Source organism: Cryptomeria japonica, chromosome 7, assembly GCF_030272615.1.
Source record: "Cryptomeria japonica chromosome 7, Sugi_1.0, whole genome shotgun sequence".
Taxonomy (NCBI): domain Eukaryota; kingdom Viridiplantae; phylum Streptophyta; class Pinopsida; order Cupressales; family Cupressaceae; genus Cryptomeria; species Cryptomeria japonica.
The window spans coordinates 616,461,514-616,486,801 of record NC_081411.1 but is presented as its reverse complement, the minus strand read 5'-3'; the positions used below and the strand labels follow the sequence as shown (position 1 = coordinate 616,486,801).

General features: G+C 36.0%; 1 protein-coding gene across 2 annotated transcripts in view; it reads right to left on the bottom strand.

Annotated features, from left to right (window-relative positions):
* LOC131035831 (uncharacterized) overlaps positions 1–25,288 on the bottom strand; it is a 198,350-nt gene that overhangs the window by 121,109 nt on the left and 51,953 nt on the right. For both annotated transcript variants that reach the window (XR_009358328.1, XM_057967557.2), the window contains exons 4-7: positions 6,259–6,327; positions 5,737–5,909; positions 5,162–5,299; positions 4,868–4,993 (exon numbers count right to left, since the gene is read on the bottom strand). Coding sequence is in view for 1 of the 2 variants with exons in the window: in XM_057967557.2 (XP_057823540.2) it covers positions 4,868–4,993; positions 5,162–5,299; positions 5,737–5,909; positions 6,259–6,327 (506 nt within the window). In the remaining variant the exon portion in view is untranslated. The remainder of the gene's footprint in view (positions 1–4,867; positions 4,994–5,161; positions 5,300–5,736; positions 5,910–6,258; positions 6,328–25,288) is intronic.

Below are 25,288 nucleotides of genomic sequence, written 5' to 3'. Positions count from 1 at the left end.
GAGACTTATGCACTTTTTACTTGCTTCGCATCTCACCTTAGGGTGGACTTTGGAGGGGTTGATGACACTTTGCCTCAAGGCAGACTTCAAGAGGAACATGATTATGCTTTTACTTTGGACTCACCCCTAGGGCGGACTTTGAGAAACTTGAGAAACCTTAATCTTTCATTGCAAGGCGGACCTTATTTGATCCATGTGTCATAACCCCTCTTTGGACATTGGATTATTGTGATTAAATAAGTACGATAATTAAAACATTTATTAATTAACATTTAATAATATTGGAAAATTGTCTCATTTATGAGACTTCACGATTTTCCTCTAAAGTGAGAGGGTTGTCATAACTCCACATCCTAGTGATGTAATTAATAATAGATTTTGTGATTCTTCATCATAATAATAAACTATCATTTATTATGTAATTAATAATTGATGTTAATAATATTAGTAGTAATAGTAATCATTCATTAATATAAAAATAATATTAATATTATAATAATACTGTCATGTTCCCTCCTAGATAGTTATATACATAATTATTATTGATTAATATAATAACTACCAAAAAATGATTATTTGGAATTTATTTATTTATTAAATATTATTATTTAATTAATATTTATTAATGTTTATTACTAGTAATATCTTGAAATATTCAAATAAAAAGATAAATTAATATTATATTATAAACACAATTTATTAATAGATATCCTTGTTTATTAGTGTTTATTATTAGCACCTTTGTTATTATTAATGCCTATTATTAATATTCATGTGTATTAATGTTCATTATTATTAATAATCATATTTATTATTAATGTGTGAATGAGTATCCACAATTTATTAATAATTGATGCCATTATTATTAATGTTCATATTTATTAATTCATTTTATTAATGTTCATGTTTATTAACATTCACTACCCATCCCTTACCCACGATAGTCAATCATTTTAATGCACCAATCTGCATTTAATTAGAATAGACATGACCCATTTGTGAGACACGTATGGAGAAGCGGAGCTTTTGGGAGGGGTCACAACCGGTCAATGGTCTTAAATACCATTGACCCTTCCTCTCCTACTAATACACAGCATACCGTCACACAGAAAAGGGGAAAAAGATAAGAAAACATCTGCGGTGGTAGTAAATAGGAAGTTGCAATAGGTACGAATCTGAGAAATATCATTACTAATATAACATAAGAGAATGTTGATAGCACAGTCCGATATGACTGTTGTGATCGGAAGATAATGTGGTTCGGTTTGACATAAGATTATAATATATTACACACATATTAAAATATATTTATCATATAACCTATGTTGCCAATATAATCTAAGGGCTAAGAATTCAATACATTACTGCCTACGCAAATCTGTTTTAATACAGTAATTTGATACTATAATATAAGGCAGAAAATAAAGAAGTTCTCATACGTGTGAAGCATGGAATTATACAGTGTGAAAAATATATGGAGGCAGTGGTAATTGTGAGAAAGTAGAGTGCAATAAGCATGACACTCATATGAGATATTTAGTGGCAGACCAGATCTGACGCATGTCAGATCTGTCTATTTTTACAGCCACCTTTATACTAACAATTTATGTTTTAGGCAGTGGTGGTATTAGTGATTTATACAAAAAGGTAATTAGTAAATATATTAATAATTGGTAATTAATAAATATATAAATGATTTATGATACAATATAATGTATTTAGTTGTTTATATATATGATGTAATAATACTATATGAATGATGTAATATCAATAAATATGCATATAGATATAAATAAACATATACATATATTTGTGATATAATGTCATAATCAGACATAAAAATATTAGATTGTAAATAAGAAAGAACTCATAAGATAATAAACAGTAAGAAGAATATTGTTTGGATATAATCCTTGCAAGTGCTGTCAATATTCACAAGGTTGGGAATTGAGATGTTCCAAAGAAGGGCGGTCTAAATCCAATTAATAGGATGGATCCCAAGACAAAGTAGGGATCAACAACCCATAAACCTTGAGGGCATGGTCCCGAGATAGGTAAGGGCATGGATCTGTAAATTTATTATGGATGTATGATAGATTAACAATTTATCTATTAATAATTAATTGATCGAGCTGTGGAATATCATTGATTCGATGCTCGTTAAGGTGGAATTGTCTCCAAATATATTTAGTTAAGTTATAAATATATTGGAAATCAATTAATTATGGTTAAAACTGGGTTGGGGACATTACACCATGATCTTAGGAGGGCAGACTTTTTGCTTCCTTGCACCATGGCTATGACCTCCAAACACTTAGAAACTTCCTTCAACTTTGACAAGGCGGACTTTTTGGAGTTAGGCACCCTTACTCATCACCTTGGGCAGACTTTCTTGACTCCTTGGACCTTCTTCATGGGCGGAGTTGCTTGGGCGGACTTTGAGAAGGTTTTGGAAACCTTGGAGGGCGGACTTTACTAGCTTCATACCACATTGCTTGGGCGGACTTTGTGAGTCTCCATCATGGGGCGGACTTTATCAAAGTTGAGAACCATGGAGGGCGAACTTTGTTGACTTCCTTGCACCATCTCCATCATCCATAGGGCGGACTTTGTGAGTCTCCATCTCCATAGGGCAGACTTTGTGAGTCATGTTCCAATCTTATCCAAAGTAGGGTGGACTTTGAGAGTCTCCATCATTGGGCGGAGTTTTGGAGTTCCTAACATAACATTAGACACCAAGCATGATTAGCCAGACTTAGAGAAATACTCGAAAAAAACTTCAAAATTTGACAACTTCTTCAATTTTAGCCAACATGATATTTAAAACCCATACTCAAGTAACCCATCTGAAGCGCCATGAGCCCTAAAATGTAGGAACTTAGCTTTTGGGGTCAAAGCTCGAAAATTTTCAATTGCGATCGATGCAAGCTAGTGGTACCAGCGCAAACACTTTCTAAAATAGCCATCGCGGAGATCGAGCTAAATAAGCCAAAAACGAAAGTTCCTAAAAATAGGAAAAAGCGAAAAAGCAAACTGTCCAAAAATAGAAAGTTGTCTGAACTCGCTCAAATCAATTGCGTTCTTCGTCCTTTGGCGTTTCTGGGCACTTTGACGGTGTCCAGACTCTATTATCACTTGGTTTGCAAAAACTGACTTTCAATCCTTAAGACTCAAACCGTTCAAAACTTGACAAAACTGAGCAAAACTGAAGCGGAAGGCTACGGGACACTAACAAAAACCCTAGAAAGCAGGAAAAAGGGAGGGTCCCCATTTGCAATGGGGTGATGTGTGAAAAAGGTCACAACAGGAAGGAAAAAAGAAAAGAAGCATTACAATGATCGGATCAAAAACAAAGACAATTATTAAATAATAAGAAAATATCTAGATTAAACAGGAGAGGAGAATACAGAATACTAAACACCTAACTATAATTTGTAATATTTCAATTCACTGTGCTAATGTAGAGATTACTGTGGTAATGTGTGTGTGTGTGTATATATATATAAGCATTCAAATATACACAACAGCATTGCAACAATCTGTCACAGAGGTGTAAGGAAGGAATCTACATTAAGGGGGAACAGCTTTAGGGCACCTTGCTACAGTGGCAAGTAGGGAGAATAGCTATTAGGGCACCCTATTGCACTGTGAAAGGAAGAGAACAAGGGCACCCTATTGCAATTTACCAAGGTTACCAGGAGATGTGGATACTTGGAGACTTCAGAAACGGGTACCGGTACCGGTATGGCAAATTTTTAAAAATAGGAGATGGGAGTACTTGGAGACAGCAATTTTTATTTAATATAATTTGATAATTTTCAGAAAATATCATAACATAGAATATTGAAAACAAGTACAGTGTAAAGTTAAACAAATTAACATTAACTTTCAAGTTTAAACTTTAAATACACAAATGTTATTTTGAAGCAGAATGGAATAATCAATAAAGTAATGTTTTTTAAATTGGGCATAGCTTTGTGGAAGGGTGGTGATTAATTTAATTTGTGACATGTTTTATGAATGAGCATGCTTGTTTTTAATAGAAAGAAGCCGATAATTAAAATTATAGAGTCGTGGAATGCATATTTATGACTTCAAGAAGGTGGAGATTGTTTTATATTGGGCAATTTTGATATTATATTGATGCTCAAATGTCTGGGCGATGAAATATTTAGCCAAGGGCTATATTTCGGGCCACAAAATAATTGAAAATGCTTGTTCATATTGGTCAACACATCTTTGGTATTAAATTATTAATATTTCTTGAGCAGCACGTCCAGTTTTCGGTCGGCTTGATTTATGGCAGGTTGTGAGTTGTATTCTTCACAGGAGCAGCAAGGATTCCAGATATCAGGGTTTCGATACTTCTGAATATTGTAAACTAGTGGTTCTGTAGCAGTTGGGAAGCTGTTGATGTCGATAAAAAAAACTTTTTTTTGGAACAAAATAAGATTTGAAGTTTTAAGTCACACATAAAGCACTGATTTTGCATCATAGGACTATTTCAAGTTGTCACATTTTCAACAGAACTACAGCACTTTTCAAGTATAATCTTCTCTTACAATACCATCTTTCAAATTTGAGTTTTGTATGTACTACAATCCTTGATGGAATAAAGTTTCAAGGCTTCAAGCATACCCCTAACCAATTTTGAGTTTCCCATCTGCTTTACGAGGTCACTCAAAGAATTTTGCAAGCCTTAGAATTAATAAGAAACATCTTCACCATTTTGACAATTGCATTTTCGAAACTATTTATACGTAGAAAATTGACTAGCGAAGAGTTTGAATTTATTTGTTACAATTACATCCCAGCACATATGCACAGGAAAAATTAAAGTAACATGCAATATAAATATCAAAATTACCTCAACACTAGATACCGTGTGACCAAGAGAAGGATTTGCTAGGCCAGCAACGGAAATAATATCACCAGAGCCAGCACAATCTATCATAGCTGTAATGGTCCCTTTCTTTTTCATAAGTTTGACAACCTATGGTATACCAAACCAAGAATTCAAGTTACTTCCTATATTGCTAGGCACACTATGTAAACAAAGCATTCAATTTGCAAATATGCCTATGGCCCTAACATACATGCACAATAGGCTAAAAGACTAATCTCACTACAAACTGATTGGAATCAAAAAACTGTGTTATACCCTCCCCTCGTCGATTTTCTGTGATCCTGTATCTGTCTCACACAAACCATGCACTTTATCTCCTACACGAACTGTGCCTGAAGTGATACGACCAGTTAGTATTCGCCCTAGATAGACATCGCGCTCCATCATTGAGACCTGCAGAAAGTGCGATATGATTGAGTAGATAAGCCTCCAACCATTAAGACTATCGTGCATTGATAATTTAATTAAAAAAAAATCCACTCAAAAGGCATGATGATGAGACAGATAGAGTATGTTTGAAAACCTATCAGTTTTTCAAATAATTACTTAAATAACTGAAAGTCCTATTGACCTATTATACCTGTATGTACATTTTGTCTCACACTTACCTACTTCTGATCAGTAAGACATTAATAAATTAATTTTTTCCTTCTTTCTTAGAGTGGGAATATACAAATAACACGTTGAAAACATGAATTATGCTATAAGTAACAAATCAAGAAGCATTCATTACTCATCCTCTAGGTAAAGTAGGGAAAAAAAAAGAGTTTAACTTTAACACAGAATATCTATGAGATACTACAATAGAGAATTGGAAACAAATAACTCACCAGCATCTGGAATGGTGCTTCCAAATTTCCTTGTGGTGGAGGCACATATTTCAAAATCGCATTAAGCAAGGCAGACATATTTCTCTGGTCTGCAGCTGGCTGTTTTGTGAATGTTTGTGATGCCCATCCCTCTTTGGCGGATGCATACAAAACTGGAAATTCTAATTGCTCCTCTATGAAATAATTACATAGCAACAACATTAGTTTTTCTTCAATAGAAAGAAAAAGTTATATGCCAAAAAGTATAGCAATAGGTACAATGCATTTTGGTTAAAAATGTAACAGAGCTATAACTGATTGAAAAGGAGAGCTAAGATGTTAAATAATTGATCGCTCTATATTACACAGCTTTTTTGCATTTTCTGTTTAACCATACATAAAATCCAATGATTGAAGACTATGATAAGTAGCTAAAGAACTTGTAGCACCCATTATATCTGCAGTAATACTTAAAAACAGCATTCATAAAGTCAAGATTTATAATATACTAAATTTTAATTTTCTTTGACCTGTGAAGCCCACCTGAAGCACCAAGATTTGCAAATAAATCAAATATCAAGCTTTCCACCTCTCCACACCTTTCTTCAGACACTGTAGCAAAAATAATCACAAAATGTTCAGGACAATACTTCCAAGAACGTTTTTAAGTAATGCAAGCCTGATCATATCACTCACAATCATCTAATGAAAAAGAAGCAAATAGTTCAAAAAGGGTAAAAGTTCCATCATCTCAATCAAAAAGCATAGTTATACTTCTCAAAAGTCTCCTTCAGTGAGATGTACAGACATTTGGAAGGTAATAAGTCTAATCCTGTTGGAAAGACTATCAGAAGTACCATATTTACTTGTCAAAAAAAAGATCTTTAAGTCTTCTAGATAAAGAATTGTGTTCATTTAGTAAGCAACCTGATAGCTAACTAGAAGGTACCTAGTAAGCAACCTGGAAAGACTATCAGAAGTACCATATTTACTTGTCAAAAAAAAGATCTTCAAGTCTTCTCGATTAAGAATTATGTTCATTCTTCTAGTGAACAACCTGATAGCTAACTAGAAGGTAAGTTGCACTTCAGTCAATACAAGAATGAAGTAAAGAAATTATATTATTATCAAGCAATGACCAAAATAGATTATTGGGACTCAAAAGTCAAAAGTATAGCCTGTATATATAAGGATGGGGGGAAGCAAAAGGAGCTCTCGAAACAATCTACAAGGTAAGACTAAGGTAAAGCTCAACAATAAATAATTAGCTAAAATGGAGTTTACGCCCAAAGTGGATAAACACTAAACATGTCCCGACAATAATGCAATCTATGAAAAAGTAAGAGACAGTCACAAAAAAATTATAGGTCTGATGAAAACCATGACTGAGGTGGCAGCTGCCCTAATCTGAAATGCGCACAGGACCTTCCACTCACTGTCAACCACTATGAAAAATTGATTACAAGATCTGATGATATTCATGGGAAAATGATCAGGTTCAAGTAGGCAAAGCTTGGTCATCTCGAGGGGTGCAAAGAATAGTTCACAAAAAAAATCCAAATATTGGCAGTATATGGTCTCCCCAATAACACAAAGGAAGTCAGTGATACCTGTTTCACTGAATCTCCTTGAATGCAGGTAGCAACAAGTGACCTAACCTTGAGAACAGATAACATTGAACCTGACATGCCTAGAACAAGAGCGAGAGGGATGGGAAGCTGTAGAAGTTCGAAATGAGGAAAAATGCTTGCAGACACGTCTAAATTTGTGTTGATCAATGCTATACAAGAGGTGATTAATGTCCCCAACATTTGCAACGACTTATATGAAAGATGTGATCATTCTAATAGCTCTGAGAGTCCTCTATAAGGATTTACATCTAAAATTAACACACTCCCAAAGAAAGTGTGTAAGCACCTTTAATAAGTAAGGTGGAAGCAAGTGGATATATAACCTCCATATTCTTCATTTGGACAATGGTATCTCCCACAAATTCCATAGCAGATAGAACATTTCCTTCTTTGGCATATGCATACAAGACTAGAAATTCTAATTGCTCCTCAATTAAATAATTACATAGCAAAAATATTAATTTTTCTTCAATAGAAAGAAAACGTTATCTTCCAAAAGACATAGCAGTAGGTCAAACACATTTTGGTTAAAAATGTAACCAAACTATAACTTCACTTCCCATACCAAAGACAGAAAATCTTTTCACTGTGCAAATTATGGTGTCGATCTCAAAAAGTAAATGGGGTGAGAAAATTCCAATCTAACAATCAAACAATTGAACAATGAACTTCGATGTAGCCAAGTTGATTAACGATACCATCTACAACATATAAGTTTCCTTCTTTGGCAGATGCATACAAGACTAGAAATTCTAATTGCTCCTCAATTAAATAATTAAATAGCAAAAATATTAATTTTTCTTCAATAGAAAGAAAACGTTATCTTCCAAAAGACATAGCAGTAGGTCAAACACATTTTGGTTAAAAATGTAACCAAACTATAACTTCCCTTCCCATAGGTACCAAAGACAGAAATTCTTTTCACTGTGCAAATTATGGTGTCGATCTCAAAAAGTAAATGGGGTGAGAAAATTCCAATCTAACAATCAAACATTTGAACAATGAACTTCGATGTAGCCAAGTTGATTAACGATACCATCTACAACATATAAGAAATTCTCCAAGTTGGGGATGAGAAGTCCAAACGACTTGAATGTGCTTTCAATGTATGTGCTCTATGATAGCTTAATTGATGGTCAGCTTGAAGTGAAGAAAGGGAGGGGCAGCCCAAGAATATTTGAATCAAAGAAGCCAATAAATAAAGATATCACTTGATTGAAGGAGAAACTGGAAAAACCAACAAAGTTGATCCCTAGAGTGACCAAAAGAAGCAATCCTCTCAAAGAACAAAGTGCCAAATATGAGAATCTTGTACTATTAGAAGTAGAATCACCAAATCACCGATGGCCTTAATTCTGCAAATATGGATACTGATCCTGGAAAATCTCTTAAGGCAAAGAGCTAAGGCACCAACCCAGCTTGAAAAATACACTAAGGAATGTTCCTTTTGGATGAATCATATGTTGAAAAAGGAGCAACTAGACCCCATCAATATCAACCTGGTCAATGAAACCCATGATAGGACCACAAACCCTAGATACGTGAAGAATTGTAGGTGTACTATTTCTATCAAAGAAGCATATCTTTGAAGAGTTCAAGCAATTGATGTAAAAAACAATGATGCTTCACGGTATAAAGTGATATATAAGCCTTGCAAAGGCACAACTTAGACCATAGTTGAAAAACTCAGACTCGGCAATGACTCGGCAAGCCCAAAAATTTTAAAAAACCCGAGACTCGCAAAAACTCAGGAAAAAACTCGGCAATCGGTAACTTTATCGAACATTTGAAAATACAGTCATATAATCATATTACATTTTAACTAGTTATTCAATCATATAATCATATTACATTTTTATTCGCACTCAAAAACTTGATGAAAAGCTTGGCGCATCCTATCTCATGGCCAAAAAATAGAAGTTGCGAATCAAATTTGTAATTCCTGATGAGTTTTTCTCAAGAAATAGGGTTTAACCCACGAGATTTCGCGAGTATTTCCTCAAAAATGCTGTGTGTTTTACTAGAAACTCGGAGCTGAGTTTAATGGCGAGTGTCAGCTAGGGTTTTGACCTGCGAGTACTTGTGAGTTTTTGAAAAACCCGCAGAGTTTTTCATCTATGACTTAGACAATGATTTCAGTCCAAATTTTTGAAAAACCCACAGAGTTTTTCATCTATGACTTAGACAATGATTTCAGTCCAAAGGATGGTCTATGACCTAAATTCCCTAATATGTATAAGTAGTTGTAATCTCTATAGGTTCTCTTTTGTAGGAGATCTGAAACCTGATGAGGGCATCCTTGGAAGTGTTGAAGAAAGGACAAAACTCATAAAAACAAGCAAAGGCATCAAGTTATCTATGCAAACCAAATAGAGAGTGAGAAAGAAAGACAATGTCATCAACAAAAAGAAGTATAACAATCAAAAATTATGTGGCATACAACCATCATCACATGAACATGCTATCCAATAAAAGCTTCAAGCTCATCGCTATAAATACCAGGATTCTATAGGGATGTATCTCCCTTGACCAGCATCCGTAAAACAGCAAGACAGAAAATAGAATCCCCTAGCTATCCCCTGTCTCCAGGGAAACTGGGGATGGCATTCACAGGGGTAGATCATCCCTAGGATAAGTAGAGGCATCCCACAACCATCTCAAAGACAGTTATATGGTCATCATAATTTTTAACAGCAAAGAATAAAAAACTTAAACATAAGCTTTATTTTATTTTATAAAAAAATTATTAGAGGTGTGGGGGGCGGTTGTGATGTTTTCACACATCGCCCCATTGCAAATGGGTACCCCCACTTTTTGTAGGTTAGTTGTCTTAGTTTAGTCGTCTAGCTTGGCAGTAGTTTCTCTAGCTATTAACCTCTTACTTGAGAGGGGATGCAGTGCGACTTCTAGGTCAGATCAAGATTTGAGTCTCAAGTGTGATGAGTAGTCAAGCAGGCAAGTGGACATCATTAGGTTGGAGCATGGAGGCGGGGAGAGATCAAGAAGTAACGAGCAATCAACTGAAAAGAAGTGTATGATGAGAAGCAACCTTCCACTTCCACCTCACCCTCAAAAGCATGGCCTAGGAGGGAATTTTCCTTGACATGCTAAACTTGTTTAGAGGAAGTCGAAGAATGAAGAGAACATCATATTGGAGGTGAAGTGAATTGATCAGCTAAGTGCTTGAAGGCAGCAAGTTTGATGAGGGATGAAGTGAGTAATGAGATCAATAATTGGAGAACCCAACCTTCCACTTTCACCTCACCTTGAATTCCACAGCCTATCTTGGAGAAGCTCACTTCCACTTCACACTGCTTAGGTGCACATACCCTTCCACTTGCTGAGATCCACGCTTGGTAGAAGTTGAATACTTGAAGATTTTTGAAAGACAATGTTGAGTGAATTCGAGGAAGTTTACTTAGCAAGGGAAGATAGGGATGCCTTGAAAAGATTGATTGAACAAGAAATATTAATGTGGAAGGAGAAGTCACTATTTCCACTTGGGGACCAAATGCCTAGCCAGCTTGAGAGCACTTCCAGTGACCCTCCAAAAGACCATCCAGCTTTAGAGCACTTCCAGTTACTATCAAAAAGTCCGACCATGACTGATTTTCCTTATCTTGGCAATGGAAAGTGCATTAGCATTGAATGTTTGATCAAGCAGATGGTTAAGATTGATAAGGGTGATACACCTGCAACAAACTCACATACATCTTTTCCTCTACCCAATAGGGATTTCTAGAAGACACACCTCTCACTTCTTCTACCCACTCTCTCTTTATGGAGGAAATGTGCACCTTCTACCCAGCTTCAACCTTTGTTGGAGGACGGTAACAAAATCACACACTCCACCAACAAATCCTGGTGCCAGACAACCTCACATTCAGCGCTCTATCTACACACTCGCGAACTCCTGCTTTGATACCACTAATGACGAAGAATCCTTAGACATTTTGTTACACTAAATGAAGGGTTACTCCACCCAAGATTACTCTACCCAATATTCATAACAAAGATAATAACTAAGAAAATGGAAAGATACAACTTGCCTTCTATTTCTCAAATGAAATGAATTACAAATTCACCGATTACAAAAAATTAGCCACTTAGACTTTACAACTTTGCAAGTTGGAGCTACAAAATACTCTTCTACACGCCTTATCTACTACTACTCTTTATCTTTGAAGAGAACTCAACTTTGAATGCTTAAACCTCTATCCCAAGCCCCTATTTATAGTTCTCTTATGCCTCTTGCAATTCTCACACCCCCTCTAAGAGAGCAACACATGGCAATCAAGAAATGCAGCACATAGCCTATAGATGACCTTTCAACTTCCCCAAGAGGCCACTTAAAGAGGTGTCTTTTCAATTTTCCCAAGTGGGTGCCTAAAAAGGTGTATTTTCCTATTTTTATATAGCCATTCAATAAATATTAGTGCATGACTCTTTCCCTTCCTTGTTCCCACGTCCAAAAGGGTAATTTTATGATTTTAGCATTATAATGATAGAAAAAGGTGTCTTTTCTTGAATATTACAATTGCCATTGAAAATAGGCCACAAATATCAAATAATTTTCACCCCCTATGTCCCCTTGGGCACTTTCCTAGGTACATGGAAACATATATATGCTTGCATTTATTTTTAACCACCTAGACATAATAGAAAATAAAAATAACAATATTTTTTGGGAGATGCAAGATTGGCGTACACCTCTGGATGCTCCTGCATCAGCTATGAACAAAATTAGAAGACTGAAGAAGATCAAAATCCAAAGGCTACAAGAGCACCAAAGAAGACAAATGACTCAAAGGGATTGTCAAGAATGAGAGCAATACAGAAAAAAAGATGTTCCTTAAAAAGACCATAAGGGTTTCAGAAGAACATTTCCTCTAAGAAAACCTCACATGACCAAGTTCCCAAATTCTTTCTTTAATTATTGTTTTTCCTATGATCATTTTAGTCATAAGGCAATAGAATGTAGGGTAAATTAAAAAAATATTTTTTATGGAACAATAACAAGAGTTTTTGTGGGTTCTTAGGTAGATAGTAGATACTACATTTCGATTGCTCCTTTATTGGATTACAATGTCATATGGTTTAAGTGCAATGACTTTGGTCATAAAGAATGTTTTTATAGAAGTGGTTTTCCTGCCCAATGTGAAGGAAATCAATGTAATGTCCCTTTTTTGGATTACCTTGTAACTTGCCCTAAATTCACAAAACCAAAATGAAACAAGGAACACAACTTAGTTAGACAAATAAGTCTTACCTAAGAATAGAATGAAATACGTCTTTCTTGGAAACCTACAACCAAGTTAGATAATAATGTAGACATAATTCATATAATATATCCATCTCTAGGGTTAAAGGAAAAACACACTTATAGCACATAAATCCAAATGATCTCATAGGCTCAACCATAACAAGCATGGGGATAAAATGGTCATGATGAGGTGCCCTAAATATCTCCGGCACAAGGCCCAAGAGCGGAAACCTTGTCCCTCCTGGCCTCCTGCGGTCCTTAATCATGCTTATGAGGTGGCGTACGTAGTGGAGCCTGTACACCATTCCCGTACGTAGTGGAGCCTGTACACCATTCCCCTCCATCATGCTATCCTTCTCTCCCCTTACGATTGAGGATCCCTTTCTTAACCTAAATAGGTCTTGGGGGGAAAGATTGCAATAGGGTGCCCTAACCATGTGGTCCTTAACCGATGGTCCTTAACCATCATCATGAGGTGGCCTCCTGGTCCTTAACTAGTGGTCTTGAACCATCTTTACGAGGCACCATACCTAGGGAGGAATCTTTCACCGTTCCCTGTCCTTGCACTTCCTTTCCTTCCCTAATAGGGTTGATTATTGTTGGTGTAAAATATTATCAAATGTATAGATATAAAGACACATTCACTCGCACATAATCACTATAAACAATAGAGATATGTTAGCAATAAAGTCTGCATACAGATTAGCATAAATATATTTATATTCACATTCATTCACATATGCACAAGGAATACAATTATCCCTTCGTACCTGTGACCTAATTCACACATCGCCCTATCATAGATGGTGACCCCCAATTTTTCAGTTTTTAGGGTTTTGTCCTAGCTCTGCAATTTCATAAGTCCATTTTCTGAGAGAGTTTTGAGTTTGAGTTTCTGAGGTCATCCCGAGCCAAGTTAAGAAATCATACGCAAAGTCCTGTATGAATGTTGTCAAAGTGCTTAGAAGGTCTAAAGGACGCAGATCGCAATTGCTTTGGGTCATTTCTGACAACTTGCTTCTTTTTAGAAATTTTTGCTTTTATGAAAGTGGTATATGGGTTTCGTTCCTTAGGTCATTTCATCTCTACCCATGTTCTGGGAATTTGAAAATCTTGTCTCTAGGTATAAAAAGCAGGGCTTCGAATATTTTGCGTTTTTCTAAGATTAGGGTTTTGTTCTTTAGGTCTGTCAATCCTGCCCACGTCTTCAGATTCGACAAATTTTGCTTTTGAGTATAAAAAGCAAGGGTTTACTTTTTTTTCTTTTTTCCAAGATTAGGGTTTTGATCTCCATGCCAAATTATTACTACCCATGTTCTTTGAATTTGAAAATTTGGTCTTTAAGGGTAAAAAGAAAAATGCAAACCCTAATTAGGGTTTTGTTCCAAAAGATCGGCCATATGATCAGTGCCCATGTTCTCAGATTACAAAAATTAGGTCTCCAAGTGCAAAAAGCAAATTAGAAACCCTAATTAGGGTTTCATTATAGATGAACTATTGATCAAGTATTAAGGTAGCAAACCTAAGTGCAAAAAGCAAATTAGAAACCCTAATTAGGGTTTCATTATAGATGAACTATTGATCAAGTATTAAGGTAGCAATAGGAGATGGCACATTGAAAATTTTGCCTACGGCATATGACCAGTCAAGTTCACCAAGGCTCAAGGTCAAACAAGTGGAATGGCAGATGATCAGTATATCCAAGCATGATCAAGGTTCGCCAAGGCATAAGGAAGTTGTCCAAACAAATTGTCCGACAAATGGTAAACTTCTACCAAGGGTAAATTGACTCTTGGCTAGAGTTAATTAAACTCCTGCGTGGGGTTAATCAAGAGTAATAAAGTTGAAAATAAGCTAAGGCATGAAAGTGTGAAGTGAGTTGGGAAGACGATTGTCCAAGTCTGCCCAAGGCATGGAATAAAATGTCTAAAACTCATCCAAGTCCGCCCATGCTAGATTGGAAGAAGGTTAGCAAAGTCTGCCAAGGCATAAGCAAGGATGATGCAAGGTTCGCCTAGGCAAGTATGGAAGGAGGTCATCCAAGTCCACCTAGAAGCCTTCAAAGTTGGCAATGACATGTATGATGACTTGGCATTTCTAGGAAAAGAAAAAAACAAAGTTCGCCCAAGAAAATAAAGCAAATTGATGACATGGCATTTAGAAGAGAATTCTAAATTCGCCTTCTAGAACAAAGCAAATAAAGCTTCCTCCAATTCACATTCTAGAAGAAAGCAAAGTTCTAGAAGAAAGCAAATAAAATTTTCCCAAAGTTCACCTTCTAGAAAGAAGCTAATAAAGAAAAGTTCGCTTGGGTTGAATTAAAACATTATCACATCGCCTTCTAGAAGAAAGCATAAAGCATGGAAGCTTCTAAGACGTCAAGGAGCTATAAAACATAGTTTTTACTTCATTGAAAATTTCTTTATTTGCCAAACAGCTTCCAAGCAAGGTTCAAAGCATAAGGAGATGTCAGAATTCGCCACAATTGAGCAGCTTCCAAACATGAAAGAGCCTGATCAGATTATCAGATTTCAGATAGAAAAGATAAAATCCGCCATGGAGATAAGGGATAAAGCACAAAACAAAGTTCATTGGCAAAACTTCCTTAAAGGTTGCAAGAAGAAAGTAATTTAAATTCGCATATCCAAGGGTTTCAAAGCCAAAACAAAATTGGCTCAATGTTATCAAAATTCGCTCAAGACATGGAGAGGAAGTTAAGACAAACAAAAAGCATGGCACATAATCATCCAAGCCCGCCAAAGCTTTGAGAAAGGATGGTAGACCATATTCCAATTCAGTCTTTACTAGATCAAGGAAAGGAAATCAGACTTCAAACTTCGCCCAAGCCATGTCAAAGATTGTCCAAATACTGATAAACTCCGACCTGCAGTTAAACAAGGCAGCATGGGTTAATCAAATTCGCACTTAGGATTGGATCAGCAGCAAAGATCAAAGCCAAAACCTTCCAAAAGAAATATAAAGCAAGCAACCTCTGAGCATATATGAATTCAGCAAGGCATGAAAGTTATAAGGGCCAATGCAAAGTTGGTAAGCATCACATCAACTTCGCCCTATCCTTGGTCAAGCAAACATGGCACATGGTCTTCTAAGTTCGACCTTGGAAAAGCAAGATAAGTTTGAGAAGAGAATGTCCAAGTTCGCCTAACGTTGGACAATAAAAAACATGACACAAGATGACCAATGTCCAAAGGATGATAGGGCATCAAGTTTGCCTATCATGAAGATGACTGTCCAAACACCTTCAAACTCCACCCAAGGAAAGCATGGAGAAGGTCATGACAAAGAGCAAACACAGGATTAAATAAAGCTTGCCAAGATGACCTGACAGAGAGCAAGACAAACTACCTAAACATCATTAAAATCTGCCATGAACAGCAAGCATATGACAAAACAACTTCCAAACATACATGCCCATCAAGACATAGAAGACATATGACTGTCCAAAATCCTTCCAAGACATGAGTTGGCTGGCCAAACACAAAGCATGTCCATGATCAAAAGAATGCTTAAAACCCTTCAAGCTTCGCCATGACAAGACAAACAAAGCTCAAGTTCGCCATATAAACAAGATCAAGGATAAAAGCAAGACAAATTGTCTGATCATATTTCCAAATCTGCCAAGGACAAGAAGGCTCATGACTGTCCAAACTTTTCTAATCCACTAGATACAAGGGGATGATTGTCCGAATTTTGTCCAAGGCATAAAAGACATTGAAGCATGAAGATTCACCAAAGGATGATTGTCTAAGAACATTCCGAGTCTAAGATCCAAAACCAATTGACATGAAGCATGCCAAGACATGAAGATTGAAGTAAATTCCACAACACAAACTCTGACATATCCAGTCAAGACATAAGACAAGATTGAAAGATTGTCCAAACCCTTGTCCAGACATAAATGGAATATGTGAAGATACCTGACCAAAAACCTAAAATTGATCCATTGATCAGACATGAGAGCAATTAATTTGCCATGTCATGAAGAAAGATAAACTTTGATTAAAATCCACATGAAATCAGACCAGCAAGTTGGAAAATAAATTTATCACATGAAATAAATTTTTAATTATTTTCCAAAATTAAGATTATTTTTTTCACAAATTATTTTTCAACACTTATAAACAAAAATTTAGGAATCTTGGAAATTAAAAGAAAGTTCTAGGAGATTCCTAGATAAAGATAAAATTTTGAGAGAAAATAAAACTTCCCATTTTGGAAAGACTTAAAACAAAAAAAACCACAAAAAAATAATAAAATAATTTAAAACCAAAAAAAAAAAAAAACTTCTAAGTTTAAGAACCCTAAACTCTATATATTTTCAACCAATTCATTTCACAATTCACTACACATATTGAGAACTTGGAGAGCATTGAAGAGAAATTTTCTCTCAAAATTTGTGATTTTTAAATTTTTGAAGAGAAAGTTTCAAGAAGTGAAAATCTTCCAAGTGCTAGAGGTCAAAAAATTGAGTGCTTTCTCTGATTTTAAGAAAGATTTTCAGAGTAAAAGGTGGATGATCAAAGAAGCACCAATGAAGTTCGCCAGCAAGGGAGCACAGTTGAAATCCAAGATCAAATCCAAATGGAAGAACATCACTGACACAGATCTCGGACACGTTGATCTGGGGGAATTTAAGAAAAGAATGTACAGGCACGATGGACACATTCCTACACCTATTGCTCATAGAATGATGCACAATGGAATTGTCCAAGCAGCTGGATTTCCACCAGCCAAGGAGTGTGTTGAGTTGATAGTTGAATGTGCCTTGCACTATAACGCACAATCAAGAGAGGTAATTGCACCAGATGGAAGAGTCCTGGCCAATCTTTCAGAATTATCCATTCAAGAGACATTTGGCATACCAATCCATAGTAAGGCCACCTACAAGACTAAGGAGCAAACCAAGAGGGTCTATGATAGTCAGTCTAAACTCTGTGCTACGAGTGTTAACAAGTCTTGGCTAGAGAAGAAAAGACCTCAAGGGAAAGTGCCAAAGCATCTGTTGCATCCTTACTTCAAGGAAGAATACGGTGACATCATCCTGCTGCTAAACAGAATAATGGGCAGCCCTGAAGATGCACTATTTCACACATGGATGTATTATTTCATAGATGAAATCACCTCAAGAACCAAGTTATTCAATTTGTGATGTCCCCTTTTTGTTGACATCAGATATTCAATGGGATTAGCCTATTACTGACCCTTGTAGGCTAATAAGATTGAATAGAGGGTCCTTTGAGGGATGCAGCTTCTCCAGTGGTCAGAGTTTTGTAGGTTTGGCTTTCATTCGGCTTCATTTGGACTCCATATGCATTACTTACTATTTATAGTAAGTCAGAGATGTTAGAGATGGACCCCTGCTATTTTTAGTAAAGGGGTATGGTCTTATGCAGCTTCATCATGTCAGCTCCCAGTTCAGACTACGTTCAAAAAGGATGAGTAATAATGGAGATACAGTTTAAATAAACATTCATGGTTTTGAGCTTATATTATTAAGTTAACTTTATATTATAACTTAAGTGAGGGTCGAGGTATCATAAGTTGGAGCCATTGGAATTAATTAATTAGACTCTCAAATCAAGGTAATTATTAAATGATAAAGGGCATCTAATTTTATTATCATTTAATAAGTAAAAGGAGAAATCGAACTTGTGAGGGAAATATATGTATTGTCTTGAAGAACTCGAACCTCATTGTGAATTATGCATTTTGATACTTGCGGAATTTTGGAGAGGAAGAAGCCAAGGGTTTCGAATTTCCAGGCCATTGGAGAACGTGATACTCTTCAATGTTGCCGCTGCTGTGAAGTGGTGAAATATCCACTGAATTGTGGCATTCAGGAGAGCTTCATCCAGGAGTTCTATTTGTGCTTAAAGTTGGAGAATTTTATCAAGAGTTTGAAGGGGTTTAAAGATTAATCAATTAGAGACTTGTGGCTTCTACTTGGCAGTCATTTAAGAGTAGATTGCAGGCTTTTATCAGATGCTACAGTACCCGTGAATAGTGACACTACAGTACCCATGAATAGTAAATCGCTATAGTTCCCGTGACTAGTAAATCGCTACAGTACTAATGCATTTTAGAAGAGTTAATCTACAGAAATTCAAAGGGGTTTCAAGAGCGATTTGCAGATTGTTGGAGGCTACATTTATTGTTGTTAGTACCACTCATTGGCACATGGGAATTACATGTATGTATGACAAGTGTTTGTGTTAATGGCAATCTGTTGTAAGTGCATTTTGGTCTCTTAGAATGCATGCCAAATGTTCGTAGAAATGTCTAACAGCTGTAGATGCATATTTCATATGATTTCAGTCACACATTGTCATTGAAAGGTTAGTGGTAGGTGTTACATTGCATTCTCATTTAGTTTCAGAGTTTGATATATGACATTTTGAGTTCAATGAATGCATATTATCATCTCATAAATCAGAATACCAAAAAGAAACCACAATCAGCAAATACAAAAGTTTCATAACAAGTGTTTGACAATATTCCTTGAGCATTTAAATCAGAAATTTTCAATCAGATTTGGCAAGGGATATTACACAATTAATCCCGCGTAATCAGTGACAACCTTCATGAACAGTTGATGAACTTGGAAAGGACGAAGACATTTTACATGAGTTCTTACATAGTCTATCTGCTGGCTACAACATATAGATATTCAGGAGTGATTTGCAAAGACACAGTTGGAGGTGGTGAGAATGAATTCTGGTCATATGATTGTTATCCTCAGCTACAGCTCAAGGAGAAAAGTCATTTCAAACGGGTGAATGATGCATTCTTCATGTATATCACAAGAACATTGCAAGGAGGTACTCATAAAAGAACATTGCAAGGAGGTACTCATAAAAGACTTTCTCCTAAATCAAAAAGTCTAATTGGCAAGTACGGATCCTGGTTTATCTAGTTTCCAAAATTCACTTATATCAGAATCCAAGGTTTCACTAGTTGTCCTTACCGATTGCCAATCTATCCAACCAACAGGATGGTCCTATTGGAAGTTCTCAGACAATTAGAATCATATTAGATCTTCAAGAGAATAAGATAGAAGGTTGTTGTCTCTTTTCCATTCTTTATTGGAAACATGTTGGAATCTTGTCCTTCAACACAAGCAGCTAAAACAGCTAGATTGGAGATGCAATGGTACTCTTTTACCTTTTACCAATCCAGGGCAAACTTTGATCCTCGCGGCAATTTTGAATCAGTGAACGGAGAAAGATTTAGGCATAGGGTGGATATAGAAGACTATTGAGCAAATGTTGCTGATGAGTATGCTATCAGGAAAAAGATGTGGTCTAGGTTGCCAATTTGTTTAATCAGGATCACTAAACTTTTCCCTGTGCCAGATCAAGTGGAGGAAAGTGAAAAATGCATTCAGCCACGCTTTGATGGCAATGCACCTCTCCCTCCTATCAAAGGGTCAGAACCTAAACATGCTGACCTAGCTACCCTGATAAGACCAGTAGAAAACTATTCCACGTGGTGGGTTGATCAGCAGATCCAAAGGTTGAGAAGAAGAAGAGTAAACTTGACGTATGACTTTATGGGAAAAGCAGAGGAATGTTCCTTAAATGCCGAAGCTTCTCAAAGTGCCAGACAAATTGAAGGAACAAAACGAAAAGAAGTGGGAAGTTCTTCTGTAATGTCCCCATTTAGGATTTTCCTTAATTTAATCCTGAAACACCCATTCAGACTTAAAGTGAGAACAATAATACGTAATTTTCCCAAACTGAAGATATTTTATTAGAATATTTAATTTAAAATTTTAAGAATAGCTGGGAAGTTAGACTTATCTTCTCAATTAATGCCACCATCTCTCTTCTTCGATATTTGCATATATCTCCATTGTTAATTCTTCATACAATCTGATACTCCCACTTCTGATTTGTTTCCTTAAGATATGCATATAATACATGTCTGTTCGTATATCCTTCATTGGTATACTATGTTACAAACTCTTTCCTTAATTGCTTATAGCTATGATATATATATATATATATATATATATATATATATATATATATATATATATATATATATATATATATATATATATATATATATATATATATATATATATGTTGTTCTGGTTAGAGTCTTGACGTATGCAGTATTCCTTTCAATATCGCTTATGGTAATTTTTGTGACTGCTGTGGCGAACTGGGCTATATCGATATGTATCAAACTGGTATTGGTCGGTTAAGACCTTCCAGCTATATATACGAATGTTTAACGGTTATGTATGATTGTGTGGCAATAGTGTTCCCAAATAATCTTCTGGATTGGCTGCTTGCTGTAAGTATTAGGCGTTTTATAGAAATTCCAAAGGCGTTACTTCTGATATGTATGGTTGGACAATATACATCCGGAAACATCAACTGTACACTTCATCATGAATTCTCCCCTTGACAGCATACACACACTGCTATAAATTCCCTTAGAACAATCCCATAATCCTCCCCGATAGAATAGGTTTATATCATTGCTGTAAACTGATTAGCATATAAATCAATGTTGTTCCCTTCCTTTTCAAATGTCTATCGATATAAGTATTCATAATATTGAATGGTTAAATCCTTTCGTGATACACCTTTCATAACAAATCTACAATTAGTTTTCGATGATCCACATATATCCTTTAGTGACGATAATGATGGGACATTTCTTTGAGTGTTGATCTATGTAAACATCTTCTTTGTTATTACTTAACCCATCGATGCCTGATACTAGTTAATCAATTCCTTTCCATTATATCGCTAATCTATAGTGATTATTCTTTTGTCATTTTCTGTTCGGTAATGGAGATATCACTGAGTATTTCCTTTATTATTAGATGCTAAGGTCTTACTTATGATACTTGTACCTGGCCACTATATTGTATTAAATATTAGTCCTTGATAATCTTAAGCAAAGGTCTCAATACAATCGTTGCTTTGAGCCAAGTGAGAATTAATTTAGTATTGCTACTTTAGTCACTGCTGCCATATAGTTTCATGTGTAATCATTAGCATTCCTTTGAGGTAGCCACTATAAAGATATATTGTTGCAAAGGAGACCATTCTGACATGTGTCAGATCTGGTCTGCCAAGAAGATTACCAAGTGACATGCTGGACACTTAAAATTAGCAGCAGCACTCAAGCTGGTGAATTGATAAAAATTTTATATCTGTTTTCTAGGGTCTTTTTATTTTCTTCAGCCACCAGCCATTGAGAAGGGAGGAGTGGGACCCACAAGGACTTGACAAAGGCTCCAAATGTAAATATCAATTCAAAGATTAAAAACAGAAATAATTTTGTAAAATTTGTATTATTATTTGATAACTATGAAATTAATATTAATATTTAATAAATATATAATTTATATTAAATCTTGTTCATTATTATTATAAGATTTTATTTAGTTCATTTTATTTGATTATATCTATATATTTTATATTTTAATTTGTATTATTATTTATCATTAAGTTCTATCATGTTTAGACGGGGACATCACATCTTTGAAAACTAAAGGAAAGGCAATTATGATTGAAGGACCTGTTCAAAAGAAACAAAGGGTGGAACCATCTCGTTCTACCACATCTGCAAACATAGATATATTGACCATTGATCAGTCATTGGCAGAGATGGAGATTCTTTCCCCAGTTCATTAGGAGAATGTAGAATTGGTTCATCAAGAAGATGAACAGCCACTGTCTCCTACTGGCACAAAAATTCTAGAATCAAAAAATGAAATGGATGATGGAGAGTTTCAAGAATGAATGATTTCCGCTCTCCGAAGTATTGCACGCAACCGAGAAATGGAAGGCAACCAAGAAGTAGAAGGCATTGAGAAGCCCACTATTCCTGATTGGCTGAAGGAAAGGTTGAAAATAAACACACAAATAGTAGAGGAACGAGAAGAAGATGACATAGCTGATTTCTTGGCCAGATTAGAGAAAACTGCAGTGAAGAAGCCAGCCAGAAAATTCTCCACCATCCAAAGAGATGAAATAGGATGCAGGACAATATAGATTGCAGTAACAAGGGTGGACAAGGCAAAGGGGATATTCCCCATGAATATGAGATTACTACTTATGACTTGGGCCCAAGCACAAAGACCCAAGTAAAAGAGGACTTAGACAATTCGGTTGCTTCCATGAAGGCAAAGTTGGACAAAGAAACAGAAAAGAAGAAAGAATATAAGAGAGAAGTTGAGCGCCTGAAAGATTACATTCAGCATTTGACTACTAAGCCACTTGATCAAGCAAATCCAGAAGCTCTTCCGCTCTTGAATTCACAAGAAATCGCTGAAAATACTAAGGAAGAAGCAGTGACAGCCAGAGAAACTAAAGATTGGATGGAAATGCAAGAAAAGAAGCAGCCACGTTTATGGAAGGAATATCATCAACATATGAACAAATTTCTTCTTTACTTTCCAGGATTATGAGCATGGCAGAAGTGTGGGCTGACTTCCAGGATATCCAAGATAGAATTATCCCATGCCTTAGAGAGCTAAAAGAAACCTCACCACAAGAGTTGGCTGATGGAAAAACAAGGGCTTCCTATGACTTCAATAGTTGGCACTGGACGCTAGTTGCACGAAATGAAGTCTTGGAAAAGGTAAAGATTGATGCTGATAAAATAGAAGAACGGATAAAGGCAATTCAGGACAAGATTTTCCTTATAGTTGCAGAGATACTTGGGAAAGAAACTATCCGAGAAAGGGATATGCAATTGGAGAATCTGAAGGTCAAAATACAAGACATCTTCTTTGCCATCATAAACTAGTCTTGAAGAGCAATTTGGCTAAGGCATCGAATCTCCTGTCCATCAGAGATGCTTTTCATATGCAAGAATTAGACTGGGAAATCACTTTTTCTCTAAGTGTAGATGACTTGGAAGGATTAGAATTCGGGATCAACATGCTGCCACATGTCACAATGGAGGAAGTTGACCAAACTGTGTCTTGGTTCATCGAATATCAAAAGAAGGGGGTGCAATCCTAAAAGATAGCATCTTGTGCCACTTGTCTCATTTGTACTTGATCTTAGATCTTATTTTGGGAAACTTTGATTAGGGTTAGGTTGTTGTTGATGTGTTTTTTATGCACATGCGAACACAGAATAAAATACCTAAAGGTACCTTATCCTCTCTTGAGCAAAGTTTCTCGACTACTGAAGATCTCGCTGAAGGATCAGTCGAGGCAACTCCAAGGTTCTTGTTTGTAGGTTCTCTACTCGTGGATAAGCTCTCTGTGGTATGATGTGATTTGCTGGAATCAAAAGGGGACTTACTGTGATTTCATAGCAATTTGAAAATCAAATTTCCATTCATAATTAATTTGAAAATGTATAATTCTTGATTTATCATGTCTTTTTCAAATTAATATCTTAAGTTATACCCTTGAAAGGTCTTAAATTTCATGCTTTAAGGTATGATGCTCAAAGACTAATTTTAAGTTTTTTGTGTAGGTTTCAAATAACCCCCAAAGCCGGAGGATCTATTACTTAGCAGACTCTCAACGAAGAAGATCGGGCAAGGACAAGGGCGACCTCCTCCCGTCTGTCATCGACAAGGACAGCCTTCTTCGGTCAAGCATCATCAGGAAAAACCTCTTCCAATCCAGCATTCTAAGGCGAGGTACATCATCATCCTGCACATCAAAGACAAAAGAAGTCAGAGCAAGGGTTCGTTGAAGAAGCAGATAGTTTCAGATGAATTGATTAAAGCTAGCTTCTCAGCATCATCAAATTGGATATCTACCAAGTTGCAAGTATCAGACAAGGTGGCATCCTAGTCATCACTCCTCCAGTCGGGTTGGTCCACCTCAGCATGTCCAGATTCAATGTACCTGACTCATTAAAGGTGGCACAAACTTCGATGTACCTACCCCAGCTATCCATTGGTCAAATATTCCAGAGAAGACATGTGTCCAATTAATACAATTATTTCATTGGTCGGAATTAAGTTTGTTGTAACAAACCCTAATTAGGGTTTTCATTGTAGAATCTTGGCCATTGATCTCAAATTGATCTTAGCCATTGAATTGTATTAAGGGCACTATATAAGCCCCAGCTCTTCATTTGTAAAGGCTAATAGAAAATAGTTAGTCAATAGTTAATAGAAGGTAGTTAGTGAATAGTGGAAAAATAGTGGGTAAATAGTTAGTGAATAGTCAGTTAATAGAATAGCAATTAGAGTAGAATAGAAAGAGAAGGCAAAGATTGTTGCCAAGATGTTGTAAAAGACTTGTAAAACTTCATTGAAGAAATGGTGAAATCTATGGGTCGATTCAACAATTTGCATGGTCTCTATACTTCTCAAATTTGATTTCATGTTATTAGATGAGTGGAAGAAATGTGTTTGATTGATGGTGAAATTCGTATATCCATACGACTAGCAGTTTGTTGATTGCAGACTTGCCTTGTGTAGTCAACTAGAATCATTCAACTTAAGCTTAACTTCAATTGTCGCTTCTTCATTGATATGCATCAACCTGATGGTGTCTATGCCTGTAGCGATGATCTGAACATCATAAAGCTTTCCTCCGAAGATCGCACTAACCTTGTGGAGATGGTCCTGGGATGTCAAAACAAGACTTAGTTAGAATTTCATCAAAGATCATTCATTGCTCCTACATTTCTTAGTATCAGAGTTAGATCCTTTCCTCGCC